The following is a 15,226-nucleotide window of genomic DNA, read 5'->3' as shown; positions in this document are numbered from 1 at the left end:
ACCTTTAAAAAAATGAGGCAGAGAACAAAGGCCCCATTGAATTGTTACGTTATGATGGCTAATGTGATTGCTATAATAAATACTGGGATTTTTATAAGTAGCGAGCAGCAGGGCAACTGTTATCCAGCTGCTGACCCAGGAAGTACACAACAGGGTCACAAGTTGCTGCCCCTGGAGTGGAATGTGTTACATGGGGAATCTTGCTGTCACTGAAGCTCAACAGATCTGCAGAACATCTGAAACTAAGCAATGCTCAATGGGTCTAAGATCCATGTGCTCCTCTGTGAATGTCCTCACTCAGGGCAATTTACAAAGCTCATGCCCTCAAAATGGTTCACACCATTAAAAACCCTTCAAAGTAAGTTAAAAACCAGCAAGAATTACTATATACAGATTCATGTCACACTCTTCCACTCATCTCAAAAGCAGGATTCTTTATTGCCCTGCATATGTGAGCTCAGAGGAAAAAAACACTTTTTCCCCTATAGTACTATACACATTTAGAACTTGCTGGCAGAGACAGTAACAGAGGTGAGCCCGAACTTGAAATCCTGTTACATGATTAGCTCAATTTTCCTTCAGTCTTCAGGTAAGATGAAGATGACAAAAACTGCCTCTTCTCTAGCTTAATGAACCTGCAGTTATCTTAGCTCTGCTTAACTCTACAGGACAAACAGGGAGAAGATTAAATATGTTATTCAGGAAGGGCAGTTCACACAGCTGAAACACCCCCTGCAGGCAGTCACAGAGAAATGGCTGATCACCCCACGAGTGCAGCACACCATGCAAAACGCAGCATCTGCTTGAGAAGCAAAGGGAAAGCACTAGAAAGAAGGAAGGACCGAAAGATGTGCTATCAGCTACTTCACTGATGCAGGATGAGTCCTCTGGAACAATGGGAGCCCTTGAGAGTGTGTCAGGGTATCTTAGCATGTCACCAGTGGCAACATTCACAGTTTTTTCTTACTGCTGTTCAGGTGCAACAAATAAATGCTGCCACAGCTGGATAGTGTCAAAGCACATGTTTTGAGACACAGCCTATCTCCACCAGCTGAAGTCCATATTGCTCTATATACATAAGGACAAAACACCAATTCTATAACTCTGGGAAGGAAATATACCCTTTGTGATATGTCAAACTAGCGTGTTGTGCAAAATAAATATAAAAACCTCAGGATGGGGGAAGCAAGCCAATTCATAAACCTTTAAGGATTAGTGAACTGCTCACAGGCTACAGGCTTCCTTGCTGCAAGTGGCAGTATCAAGCAGTTGGCATCCAACTGAAAAGAAACATAATACTAACACAAAATTATTCTGTGAAATGATTGAAATCTCACCTGTGTGAGTTTGTCCAGTTCACCCAGCCAGGCCCCAAACATCTTGTCGAGGTCCTGATCTTCCTTATCACTATCTTCTTCTGCACCATGGTCAAGCTCTTCATCTGATAATTGCTCCATCTGGGGAAAAAAAAAAATTGATACTCAAACTCTCTTCTCAGTGTCTAAGAAAACTGGTGTCAGCTACTACAGTCCTGAAAGTGTTCCTAAATCAAAGCAAATGTCTATCCATAAACTTCATAAAAACTCCTGCTTATAAGCAAAGACTTAGTATGGAAGTTGTAATAGATAATTGCAAAGTCATTTTGCAGCTCACTTTTATAAGAATGATGCAGAAAATTATCAAGAATAGAGTTCACAATATCTAATATATCTCATATCAGAAATTCATGCTAGTCTTGCATGTCTTCATTGCCAGCTATTGCTGGCAAAATCTACCGACATGACATTAGAAAAATCCAACTCTTGACCAAGGAATTCAGCTGACCACAGTTGAGCAACACCATTTAACCACAGGAAGTGCAGTCTCACTGCACAGTAAATAGATCACTCTACAAATCTGTAAACAGAAATGCTTAAACAGGCCATAGAGAATGTCAGCAATACATCCCCTGGGACAGTTCAAATCTTGGACACTGACCAGAACACTTCAGTGATACTGCACAATTTTTATTCAACAAAGGAACTTCTCTCTGGAAGCAGAGTCACCTTAACATCTCTCAGATCCTCCTCCATTCAACAAATTTGTGACCAAGATAAGGACAATATTCTCCAAAGTTTATCTGTTATTATCTCACAGAAAAATAACCTTTTGTTTAAATCCTTTTCCAAACATGTCCTCCAGCCCCTTTTATGGAGCTAAGACACATATGCCTGTCTATGTATGCTCATACTGGCAAAGACACAATCTGGTTCAGGAAGAGAACTTAGAGACATGGGGGGTCAACAGTCTAGGTAATAACCGGAAGCAATCAGGCAGTACAGAAGGTAAATTTTAGAGAATGTGCTACAGAGACACATGAGAACAAATGCCCAGCAAGAGCTACAAAAAAATCAATGGTGAGTTGAACAGCTTGATTTAGTCAAGTCATGGGCTACGTGGTTACTTGCTACATAGCTTTCAGAAAGCACCAGTTTACATTTTGTAGATTTAAAAATGAACTAGGCGCTACTCTTCAGAAAAAGACAAATCTTCGTCTGAAAGACATCAATGTGCAACACTGCACAGTCAAACTGATAAAGGATGTTATGAAAAATTATTACAGTAATCCCAGAGAAAAAAACTGCTCAACCCACTTTTTATTTTATATGACAGTTTTCATGCAAAAAAACCCTCCAAGATTTAAAATAAGTCTTTCCTTATTATTATTTGTTGCTTTTATTTCATTTTAACTTGCTAAGGTTATGAGATAAGGTTGATAAGGTCAGAGGAGACTTCAAAGGTAATCTGTAATTCTGAGATCAGTAGAAGCCAATGTCTCCCATGAATGCAAGACACTGCCATCCAGTTGCTCAAGGCAAAGCTGATTCAGTCTATCACCTGAACTTCTACTTTTGAGGGAGAGCACAATGCATATGCCTACCTTAAAAGAGGCAATAACATTAAAGCCAACTTGTCATGGCACACTGCACTGAACAGATTAAATTCACCATCTGAATCTCCTTTCTTCCAACACTTGCTTTGAGTCCTGCACTCTAAGGAATGAAAGGAAGCACTTCCTAAAAGCTAAGGGTGACGATGAAATTAAAACAAAGCCAATATGCTTACATAACATTGCTGCATCCTTCCACCAAGACTGCCGCAGTTTTTATATTCCTCAAGCCAGGCGTGCCTTCCCCAGCAAGATCCTCTCCATGATGCCTCCTGCAAGTCCTCCCACATACAAAACTGGAGACAGCACGGTAGCAGCAACTCACACTCTGCCTGAACTTCTGCAAAGCAAACCTAAGCTGTGTTCCACTTTTATCCCCCTTCGAAGCTTTGCCTGACTACTTCTTAGGCTCTTACATGGACCAGAAATAGTGTAAACTCAAGACATAACACATTATACTTGAGGTGACACGATCAAACCGCTGTAAAAGTGCTCACGTAGCATTTCACAATGTCTAGATACATTTGAAGAAAAGAATTTTTATTTGAAAGCTAAAGGAAGCTATTAAAAAGTGCCTTATGAAATATGACTATGAACTGGCAAATCAGATAAATGGAAACCGTGATATAAACCACTCAGAGCACAGCATTTACAGATACTTTACAATGCTAGCCTTTCTCTCTTTGAGCTGTTTTCGACACTCACTCCAGTTAGGTGGATTTGTTTGCAGTGCATTCATTACAGGGCACTGTTCATAACTCACCCTTTCATAAAGAGAAAAAGCTTGCTCTTTTTACTAATATTTCTGAGCATCTAAGCCATGGAAACCATTCTCAATTTCCCATAAACTGTTCCTTTAGCTATTTTAACTTGGCATCAGAGACACTGCTTTGGTTCCAGTTACTCTGAAGACAGAATTAGCAGCCTAAAGAAAACTTTTACAAGTGAAGTACTGTTGTGTCAGCATGTCTGGCACTGAACTCTGTAGTATTTGCCAGCTCCTTGTAGTCCCCACCCAAGCTTCCTAACGTCAGCTGCATTTCCTATGAGCCTGTCAACATTTACTTGCAAAAAGGCACACAGGGGTTAGTGTCTCGCTTCAGAAACAGCTAATATTAAGTCACAAGTTCTGTAAAAGGAAATCTTAGTACATGTTCCACAACTGGAAGATATCCCCAAGGACATTAATTGAAGAATTATTTCAACAAATGAGGGCAGAGACAAAATGCTCAGAAAGCAGTATATGAACTTTTTGGCATAAGAACTTAAAACATTAACCACTTCAAAAAAGAATGCACATTCCAATCAAAAACTTCAAATTTTCCTTTTTATACCAATTTTCTTTCTCACTCTTGTTGATCACAGCAAGCATTATGATCTAAGTCACACCTTTCTAAGGATACAACATCTTTAGTTATAACAAGAAATAAAACCAGCATAAGGGGTGAGGGGTTGTATGTGTTTAGTTGGGTTGGGGTTTTTTTGTTAAAGGAGTCATTTAGAATTGAATTCGATGTGAAAAATGAAAGGATGATGGTTCTGATGTGATGCCATAAAGTAAGCCACTTACATTCCTAAAACTTTTGCAGGGGAGCAGATTTTAAATAGTTTTTTTTCTGCCTAGCTCAAACCAGATGACATGCCAAAGTAACTTCAAGTTACTTTTCAGCACTTCACCTTCTATTCCATTCAAGTGTAGGTCGAGGTAGAACATAATGAAAATGAGCAGCATCATTCTGGGATACCTCGATAAAACAGCATCGGCTCAGTGTAGTCTTTCATATGGAAGAGCTTCCTGCACTAAAGCATGGTCTATGCACCATTTCATTATCCACTTTGCACTGTGACAGTCTATCCTGTCTGTCTGAAATACTACTTAAACAGGCAGACTCATAATCACTCTAGGTCAATGATCTAGTTACCAAAACAGTTCATTAGATTTCACCTTTAAATGCATGAAACACAGTATTCTAATACTAGATTATGAAAAATTATTAAGGTTTACATTAGAAGTTTCCAGTTGTAACATTTAATCATAACCTACTATTTTAAATTACAGTGCAAAGACACAAAATTCACCAATACTTCAGGTGAAAAAACTAGAAAGATCTACTCTTTCAAGATAATGTTTATATTCTTAGTATGCCAGGACAAGCATGAGACATTAAAACACATGAGGAAAGATGGAAAGTCCAAGAGCAATGCTTCAGATATATGATTTCAACACTTTCAAGAAAAGACACCACCACAGAATTCTGAAACTAAGAAGTAGTTTTCTTTACATACATTTAGGCCAGAGTTATCAAAAGTATATCTTAAGTGTCTTTCACTGAGACCCTGGCATGAGGGAAGTGTCTTGCACTGAGACCCTATCCTGCACACTTGCATACTGAGACAGTAGTTCCCACCTTAAATCAACCAAGTTGATTGAGACAAATGAATTTTTTAATGTATTAACAGTATCTCCTCATAAAGAAAACACTCTGCACTGAAAAAAAGCAGTTGTAAAATAATTAAGCTGCAGGGTTTCGCTATACCACAATTCACTGATGATGTGAAGACTAAGAGAAAGAAAAATAGAATTCTGAGTTCAACTGGAAACATTAATGTGTATAAAGGGTCAGCAACAAGAATGTGTTTATTCACTCTAATTTCAGAAGCAGTATCGTAAGAATTTTGAACTAGAGATGCTTAAGTAAGTCCAAAACCAACTGACAGCATAAAACCTCAAAATGAAAACATATCATCTTTCAGGCAACTGATGTTTCTACCTCCAACCTTTCTTATTATTTAAATACAAGCTCGCACAAGGTCCTGCATGTTCCTGAAAAAACAATCTGCCTTCTAAAAACAACCGTTGAATTTGTTACAAAGCTATTTTAGGGATGTAGTAAACAAGACACAAATGTTTGAAACATCATCTCAAGAAATAACTGGTTTTCTGCATTTTAAAATCTAGCTTTAAGAACTGTATAGCATACCCTGGTTTGGGAAACATACTCTCTCTCTCTAGGCCTCATCTGAACAACCAAGTTCCTTCATTTGTGTTATTATGCCAATATCCATTTCTGTTAAAAAGTTGTATATGACAGAACACTACACTAATATACCGTATGAGCACATAAAGACAGAGTGCACACATAAATATCAGAGTAAGATTCTAGAAGGTTCTCATCTCTAATATTCCTTCACCTGACTGCTCACAGAAATAAGGCTACCTGAACAGAAAAAAACCCTAAAATGCTTTCACAAAACTGACAGGCAAAGCTCACATCCTTGTTCCATGTTTCTAGACATTTCCATAATTAAAGTTATAGTAAATAATGATAGGGACTTGGAGCACATGCATTTATTTGTATCACATTAATGCTCTGTCCGTGTGACAGGGACCAATCAGATCTGGCACATTTTCAGTCAGAGATTCTCAAGCTATAACTGACACTAACACTCCTCTTTGAACTTAATACTGCTGCACACTAAGCCAATGACAGTGTGCAGATCACTTGCTTTAGTATTTCTGTGTTTCTTCTTAATAAGCATAAAGTATTCTGAAAATAATTACTCCAGAAAAAGATATTTGGAGGAGGATTAGAAAGTTATAGGAAGCCCTTTGTGCATTATCCCATGTTGTATAACCCAGTTTATGTTAAAAGTAATCTAGATGAAAACCTGAACAAAAGAGCATTTGTTTTCTTTAAGCTTCAAATAGCATAGTAATAGCTGAATACATCCCAAGGCTTCTGCAGCGCAGACATTCCAATGCCTCTCAAATTCAAAAACTGAGATAAAAATCTGTCAGCCAAAAAAATTCAAATTCAAAACATTCCAAATGAAAAAATCTTATTTCAAGTGAAAGTCTGTTTCAATATGCTATTTTTAGCCAACTTTGAGTTTCCTTTTTTCTTAAACCATGCTTCAGGCAATAGTTTTCCAGACTCAGCACCAAGAAAACAAGGTGAAAACACACTAAATGCCTGATAAAAGATGAATCTTCAGACTCTTCATTAGAAGAAAAGAGACCTTTCATAACCAATACTCTGAAATACTGTGGGCGACCTCCTGATCTCCTGGACATCAATACAAGTTTCACAAAAAACTGTCACATGTCAATAGACTACAGATGCAATTGAGGTGTATAATGCATTCATTATTACTGTGACAACCTTGGATTTAAGTCTACTGTCTATTTCCTGCCTTTCTTCCTTTACTCCCCAGCTGATCAAGGTAGGTTTTTTTACATCAACACATTATCTGCCACAATTCAATTACCTGTCATTTCCAACTCAACTACATTCCAAGTATTAGGGAAGGAAGGGACTCAGCATTGCTCTGGAAATTGTTTTTATTTAATTCCATGCTTACTTTTTGAAACACACTAATTAGTAGCAATTTGGAAATAGTGTTGGCAAAAAAAGAAACAAATGTTCACACATATAGGCTAAGCTATTCTTCAAAATTAAAATAGGTTATTGTACTTTAGCAATAACTACTATTCTTCAAACAGAGGAAGTCAAGAGCAGAATATGCAATGTATAAGACTTACTCAGAGCCACTGGGAGAAGAAAGACAATTCCAGAACACACTGAAAGAGTTTAAAAGCTATGTACAGTTTGAGTATATTTCTTTTCAAGTCTCTTACTTTGTATCAGGCAGTTGGTCTAGACTGCAGAACTCCAGCAAGTCTGAAAACCAGGCATTCTCACTTTATGGCCTTATTTTCAGGTTTAACTGGGAGATGCAAAACTGGACAGCCCACAATATTCCCTCCTTTGCCCACTGATCTGCGCAACATACAAGAATGTACCTTTGAAACCACAGAAAAAGAATCTGCTCCCTGAAATGCATGTTTTGAACTGCACACAGGCTACAGTTTTAATAAAAGATCAACTCAGCCTGCTGAAAGTAACAGTTATTCAAACATCCACAGTGTGATTTCTAATGGTCCTCTTAAAATTAGGCACATGCCTGTACAAGAACCTGCATTTGCCTCTAGCTGTTTGTATTTCAAGCCCTGTCGAACAACAACCTCTTTCACTAAGCTCACAAAAATATTTTTCTTTACATTATTTATAAGTTTGTTATATAAATATTTATAGCACACAAGTGAACACATAACTTACATTTTAACAACTGCTAATGAAACAATTGTTTGAAAAAGCAACTGGAAGAAGAAAAAAAATTCTTCATCAGATACTGGATCGTAACATCAAAGCAAATTGTCTCACTGCTTCTGGAATCCCCCAAAACACATCAGTGCTGTACACAGCAAATACAGTTTTCTGAAACTTGGTGCTGTTCATAAGAGCACTCTCATCCCTTTCAGATTCTAACAGACTGTTCAACAACCACCCCCAGAGATTCTAACCACGAAAGTCAAACATCTCACTGTTGCTCCTTGGTCTTCCACAGATTTAATATAGAACCTTTAGAACAAAGCAGACACAGACATGAAAACTCACTATTCTTCACAGACAATATGCAAGAATCAAGCTCTTTTTGGATAGCAGCATGAAGAAATAGAAAAACATAATTTTCCATATTCACATCCTTTGCAGTTATTTAAGTAGAATTTGTACACCCCCCTCTAACTTTAGTTAACACTAGCACACACAATTTCCTGAAATAAGCACACTAAAGATAACAAAATGTCTACTTCATCATCTTGATTTCTAGCAGTGGGAAATCATTCTGATGTGCCACAGCAAAACCACCCACAAAATACCCATCCATCCACCCCCTTCTTTGCCCGAAAGCTTTGAGAGGTAAAATACCCTGTATTTCACAGGGTTGGTTTCTGGTTTTAAGCTTTGTATTATTATAACTTTATATTGACTCTACCTTTTCATAAGTGCAGCCTAAAATTTTGAATTAGTCCCCAAAGTGTGCCTCCTCATATACTGAAATACATTTATAAGATCTTCTTTCTTGTATGATATGGGAAGCACCAAAATGACAGAAATTTCACTACAAGAATCTAACTGCATTTGAAGTTTGCGCTGTTGGGACACCACACAGTGAAACCTTTATTCCCTCCAATATATTTCAGTGCATTACTCACATCTAGCCAAACAGATGCTGCCTTGAAAAGAAGGGGCTTTATCAATCACTGTATCCCATTTCCTGAACCAAGATTCCAGCCAGAGAACCCAAGTGGACATTAAATTAATTCCCATTAAAAGAGCATCCTAGATTACACCATGTGTCACTGAACAGTCTTTATGAAGACAACGGTAAAAAATATTTAGCTCATAAAAACAAAACTTGCCTTAGCTAAAGTATTTTTCAAGTATAGAATACAATAACACACTGTAAAATAACACATACTAGTTGCAGAAGCCAACATCTTAAGATTTACCAGCTGAGACTAGTGTATAGCCTGTCTTCAGCAGGCAGATATATACTTTGAAACTATATTAGCGCAAATTTTCCAGAATCTTCATTACGTGGTTATTGTAACAGAAATACTGCTGCAGCATCTCTTTGCATTCAATTTTACCTTTGGAATGATGCCCAAAAAAGAATAATAAATATGAACAAGCAAACTGAGAGTATGTATGAATTTTGCTGTAATATTTGGCTTTATGCACAGTTCTCAGGGAATACCCAAATATTCCTGTAGCTGTGGATAATAGTTCAATAATAACAATCACCAGGCTAAAGCAGCACTTTCAGGATGACCCTGCACTCGAGAAGAAGCATTAGTCAACCAATCACTCAAAAATTCACATCCTCTTACAGACTGGTCTACTGTGCCTGCAAAGGGTCTTTTCCCACCAGGAATAAATAATCAAAGAAACTAATTTTTACATGTACACTAAGTTGTCTTTCAACTATAAGAAAGCAAAATAAAGCAAGCAACTGTCAACTACCCATAGAAGTTGAACATCTCAAGTGCTTATTGTTACAAATGGTATAAATGAATGATCAAACCAACCCGGAGAGGGGAAATGTAAGAAACTCACTAAGGTCATAGGTCAAATTACAATGCAGGTGAGAGTACTTCCTCATAAGACTGAGCTACTCTATGCTTTAGTGCAGTTTAAAACTAATTTTTGTTCAAGGGACCCTCTCAGAAGTTAAAAGTAAGCACTATGCCAATGCTCACTTAAGATACCACAGCCGACACTGGCAATCTGTATGATGTGGGTACTATCTAGGCTCAGAAGTAGTTGCCAAATCCCTTTCCACAAGGACCAAGTGACAGCCTATGAACCATGGTTCAAAAAACAGATGAGTAATGCTTTAGCTATGATAAATAAACAACATTCTTCACAGGCTGCTTTTATGTCAGGGTATATGTTCTTTACACTAACCTCAGCTGGAACAGACCGGGAGGCAACTTGGATTTCCTGGTAAGAGTTAAGACTACATTGTGAAGAGGTACATTTCACTATAGCTGGAACTACAATCTCCAGAAGAAAAGGTGAAAAAAAATCAAAACCACACTTGTGTATTTTTCAGAAGACCCACAAATGAATGTTTCATACCTCTAAAGAACACAGGAGTTTCATTCTTAGCATTTACGAGTCAACAAATTTTATTGTTTACAGCTAATCATGACAAAACAGCATGACTTTAAGAGATACCACATAGAAAAATATTTGGAGGATGATTAGGGAAATAATCTTTTGGCTGAAACATTTCTTTAAGAAGGAGAAAGTATATTCAATTTAGAAGACAGCTGATTTAATTTAAACCCACCTCTAACAAACTAAGCTGAAGAACACTGCCTTAAATCAAAAATAAACGCATCTAAACAGGCTACCCCGGCTCAACTAATTTATATTTTAAGTCCCTAATAAGACGAGATTGAAGTACTGCAATTGGCAGTCAACCTTCATCCTCCAACTTCATAGCAAACTGTAAGGAGAGACATAAAACCCCTCTCTCTATCCCTGTCACTCCTTTCACTCCTTTGCATTACCAACCTCTGGACAGAAGGACATGTGTTTATTGAAGTGCGAGAGGTAGATGGCAGGGCGGGTAGAGGAAGTACATACTGCACCATGAGGTTACCATGAGAAATGGAATTACTGTGTAAGGAGAGGTTTTTCCATGCAAGAACTGTGTCTTGTGGGAGCAGAGCTGAGAGAGAAGGGCTTGAGAGAGCCTTGTTTATGTAGAAGAGTGATGTGGGGCTCTGGACAGAGATGAGTCCCAGCAGTCAAAACTGGAAGGAAAGGCTGAAAGTCGGAAGAACAGGGCAGTTTTCTATGAAAGGGAAGGGAAGGGAATCATTTTCAATAAACCAGCACTGCTCACTAGGTAGTGATGTGAAGCATGGAAGCTGAAGGGGTCCCTGCCACAAAATGAAATTTGGCAGCAACTATGTGCTACGAAAAGGAGAAACTACAGACAAGTTCTTCATGATACAGGTGGAAAAATACGTGAACATCAAAATTCCAGGAAAATCACTGCTTCAAGAGAGTATTTTATCAGCATCTTCCCTTGGGTCTTGCAGGTGATTAAGCAAATTTTCAGATACCCATAAACCTCACATGCAATAGTAAGACAGAAAGCCAACATTCTGCTGCATAAACTTCAATTCACCTTTTCCCTTGGTGATATTGTAACAATCCAAGTCGTATTTTGAGAATTCCACCAGACGAGACAAAAAAAAATCACCTGAAGGAAGTCCTACACTTGCTCAACTCTTCTTCTGTTTTTCTCCTCGAAAAGTAAGAGAAGCCATTCCACAAGTGAAGTCAATCCAGAAAGCAATTTTTGACTGACATGTGGTTGAGCAAGATGCCAAAGCTGGATGCCACCACCACTTTTCTGTAGTAAAGCCTGCACAAACTCCTGAAGAGAAGGTCTTGAGCGGATTTAGAAAGACATGCTCATCCCTGATAAAAGCTGAAAATACAACTTAATTCTTATTTGTCATTTTAGCAGAATGCCGCTCTAGAACTCTCGCCAAAGCTTCTGACTCCTGCCCCCAAAGACAACCCCAGCAAAAGAAAACAAACAATGCCCCATGCCCAAAGAATTAAACCAAACAAAAAACCTAGAGAAAACCGACAGTAGTTCTCCTGGCATTTTTTTCTTTTAATATGTTCTTCTTTTGGAAAAGTAAGAAAAGGAAAAATCTGGGGATTTTTTTCTACTGTTAATTCAACATGCTTTCTCTCAAGGGTGGTTTAATTATCTTAACGCAAGAGGTCTACATAATAGCTCAATCCAGTATCAGCAACTGGAGGTACAGAGCTATGAAACTTGTCACAGGCTGCCAACAGGAATCTAAACATTGCCTACTGAGCACTGACCTTAACCTCTAGCTTATAGGCCTTCTGAAACTATTTAAAATTTTTTAAAATTAATTTTGTCTACTTAAGATATTCTCTAAAGATACATGTCTGTACTGAAAAACTGCATTACTTCAGTTTCTAAATAAATCTTGGCACCAGAAAGTGAGGGAGAGAAGCAGGGAGAAACACTACTACCGGGTACCACTCCCTAGGAATAAAAGCTTTTAAAGCAAGAAAGCAGCCTCAGCATAAACAGTTTTGCTATGTCAAAGGTTAGAGAACTCTAAAAGCCAGTTAACACCAACTGCTGCATGCCAAGACTTGATCTAGAATTTAATTGCCTCAAGATTAAGACCAAATGTAAATATTTAACACAGAATCAATTTTTTAAAGAACACATCCCCGAAAAAGTAAGGAAATGACCTTCAGTAACAAAAAGGCAAAAAACACAATGTAAGTTATGGCACTGAGGATGCAAATAGGAAATTTCTATACCGTAAAAGAATCATGGAACATGGGGCTGACAGCTGGGTTTTGTTAAAGGAGGACTTTAAACAGAAATATTTAAACTCATGGGATTAGGCCAGCATTCTAAGAAACGCTGCTCAGATCTTAAGTTGCAGAGACCTTGTCTAAGCAGCTCAGCAACTGAGTCAGATAAACAACTACTGTAAAGTCTGCTGCCACCACACTTGGTAGCTTTATGAATGAAGCTTTTCTTGCATATAAAAACTAAAACCAGAGTGTTTTGCTACTGGAATGGGGGCGGGGGGAAGAAGGAGGAAATAATCAAGTAAATCAGCAGACTCCATACTGCCACTTAAAATTGTAAGTTTAAAATTTTCTTCCCCAAAAATTCTCTTTCCTCAAACATTTAAACTAATGAGATTTTCAATTCAGTGAAGGATAATCTAAAGCATGTGGTTCAGACTAGCTATTATACACACAGATACATATATGCTGTGCATTATATTTCACTTTATGTTTTGCTCACAAATGTGCTTGGAAATTCTGTTACTTAGTACTCGATTATTCGTGTCTCCTACCCATGTCCCATGCTGTGGTAAAGGTAGGGCAGATTTAGACAAAAAGAAAAAAGAACAGCACAGGCTGATTAAATCAGTTTATACAAACATTTTAAAAGTAATATTTCTTAGATCAGATTGATACAAAGCCATCTTAAAGTAACACATGAACTTGTTCCACATATAACCTTCTTTTCTTAAATACAACAAAAATGAATGAGCTTTTTTTAACATCAGGACTTCTAAGGAAGGGTCACACTGACTGAAAAATACTATATACTATTCTCATTTCCACACTGAGAGACAGAAATTCAGAGGGACAGGAATGAGATACTTCATGGCAGTTGTCAGTCTGGGGATGGCTACCCTCCTCCCACTGCTGAACTGTGAACCTCAAGGGTCCGGCAGCTTCCAGGCAGCTAAGCATGGTACTCTGCAGGACAGCTCGTGGGCTTTAGCACAGAGCACCCTTCCACAGAATGTTCAGCAGCCAAAGGCAGGATGATTTGATAGCTGCTACTCTTTGACTGCCATCCTGGCAGCCAGAGAGGCTCTCCTCCATCACACTGGATTTGGAACATGCTACTCATTGAGAAGCTACAGATGAACACAACTTTTCTGTTTCTCAAGATGGATACGGGAGTAACTTTCAAAATCATTTCCACAGCCCACATTCAAGTTTCCTATGAAAAGCAAAGCTGGGGAGCAGGCTCTGTGACAGGCCAAAGGTAGCAGATCATTTGTGCTTGCCCCTCCAGAAACAAGTTCACCTGGAAACACACACTGGGATGTGCATACCCAAGAGTTCCAATCACATAGGAAAGGAGGGGCTGCAGTACATTCTTCCTCCTTCTTCCTTCCTCTCCTCCCATTGGATAAATATACCATCTGCTCAGATGGAGGAGCTGAGCACCAAAATGTTACAGCACTTCCAGCAGCAAATCCTTGCATTTGCCCTATTCTCAGAAACATGCCAATGGCAAATACCTGCACTGCTCTGCAGGATCAATGCATGCATCAAATACACCCCTAACTATCATCAGCTGAGTAAATCTACACACACTTTCTACCAATGCATTTGTGAAATTCAGTCAATTAATTATTGTTATCAGCACTCAAGCACTGCAGAATATTAAGAAAACTAAACAAACAAAACCAAAGCACAACACATTTTGGATGGAGGTTTTCTTTGCATTTAGAAAACAGTACACAATTGGCTCAGAAGCCATAAAATTGTGAACTTATCTTTCTCTGTATTCCAGGGTAAACTTTCTACAGTAGTTGTCAAAGGAGTTTTTGGAAAAATGTCTCTACAAACTTTCCTGATGTCTTCTTGTTTCTTTTTAAGCCCCCACTCCTCCGGTTTAAATTAACAACTTACACATTAAAGCTTGAGCCAGGCTAACACCTCCTTGCTGTTGGGAAAAGGAAGAAATCTCTTTCCTCTCTATCCATTAGCATGTTGCTGCAGAACATCACCAAGCCTGCTCAACCTTCTAAACTAGCAGAAAACCCACTCAACACTTCAAACATCAAAACAGTCCTTCTGCTGAGGTCGCAAGCAACAATAGATTTCTCTGTGAATGGACAAATATTAGAGCCAACACATTCTTTAGGGTTCATACCTGACAGCTGGGAGAAAGGACAGGGAAAGAAACAAGTGGGACTTCCCCTTTTCAGAAGCAGCAAGTTCACCTGTAATAGGCTCAGCTGTAACCTGCAACTCCACTTCTAGCTCAGGGTGTACCGTAAGGTACAAGCAATTTTTTATGTTCTTAAGCTCATAATAAACAGAAAAGCTTACCTTTGCCATTAGTACAGAGAAATTTGCAAATGCTACCACTTGTAGAGCACATGCAATCACATACGTATGACACTGAAAAACCAGTATATTTTGCTGAATTTGCATTTACGTTAAAATTGGATCAGTTTTACCAAGTGAGTAAAACAACAAGTCTTAATGAACTACTTTCTCTACAAACACATTTAAAGCTTGTCCTTTTTATTACAAGCACTTCATGTCT

The 15,226-nt window shown here is 38.3% G+C and overlaps 1 protein-coding gene across 2 annotated transcripts in view; it reads right to left on the bottom strand.

Moving 5' to 3' along the window:
• RAPH1 (Ras association (RalGDS/AF-6) and pleckstrin homology domains 1) overlaps positions 1-15,226 on the bottom strand; it is an 88,252-nt gene that overhangs the window by 53,499 nt on the left and 19,527 nt on the right. For both annotated transcript variants that reach the window (XM_063400373.1, XM_063400374.1), the window contains exon 2: positions 1,338-1,457. In XM_063400373.1, the coding sequence (XP_063256443.1) occupies positions 1,338-1,457 (120 nt within the window). The remainder of the gene's footprint in view (positions 1-1,337; positions 1,458-15,226) is intronic.

The sequence above is a fragment of the Prinia subflava genome, chromosome 6 (genome assembly GCF_021018805.1).
Source record: "Prinia subflava isolate CZ2003 ecotype Zambia chromosome 6, Cam_Psub_1.2, whole genome shotgun sequence".
NCBI lineage: Eukaryota > Metazoa > Chordata > Aves > Passeriformes > Cisticolidae > Prinia > Prinia subflava.
The sequence above is the reverse complement of the archived record's forward strand: the minus strand, read 5'-3'. Positions and strand labels throughout refer to the sequence as shown.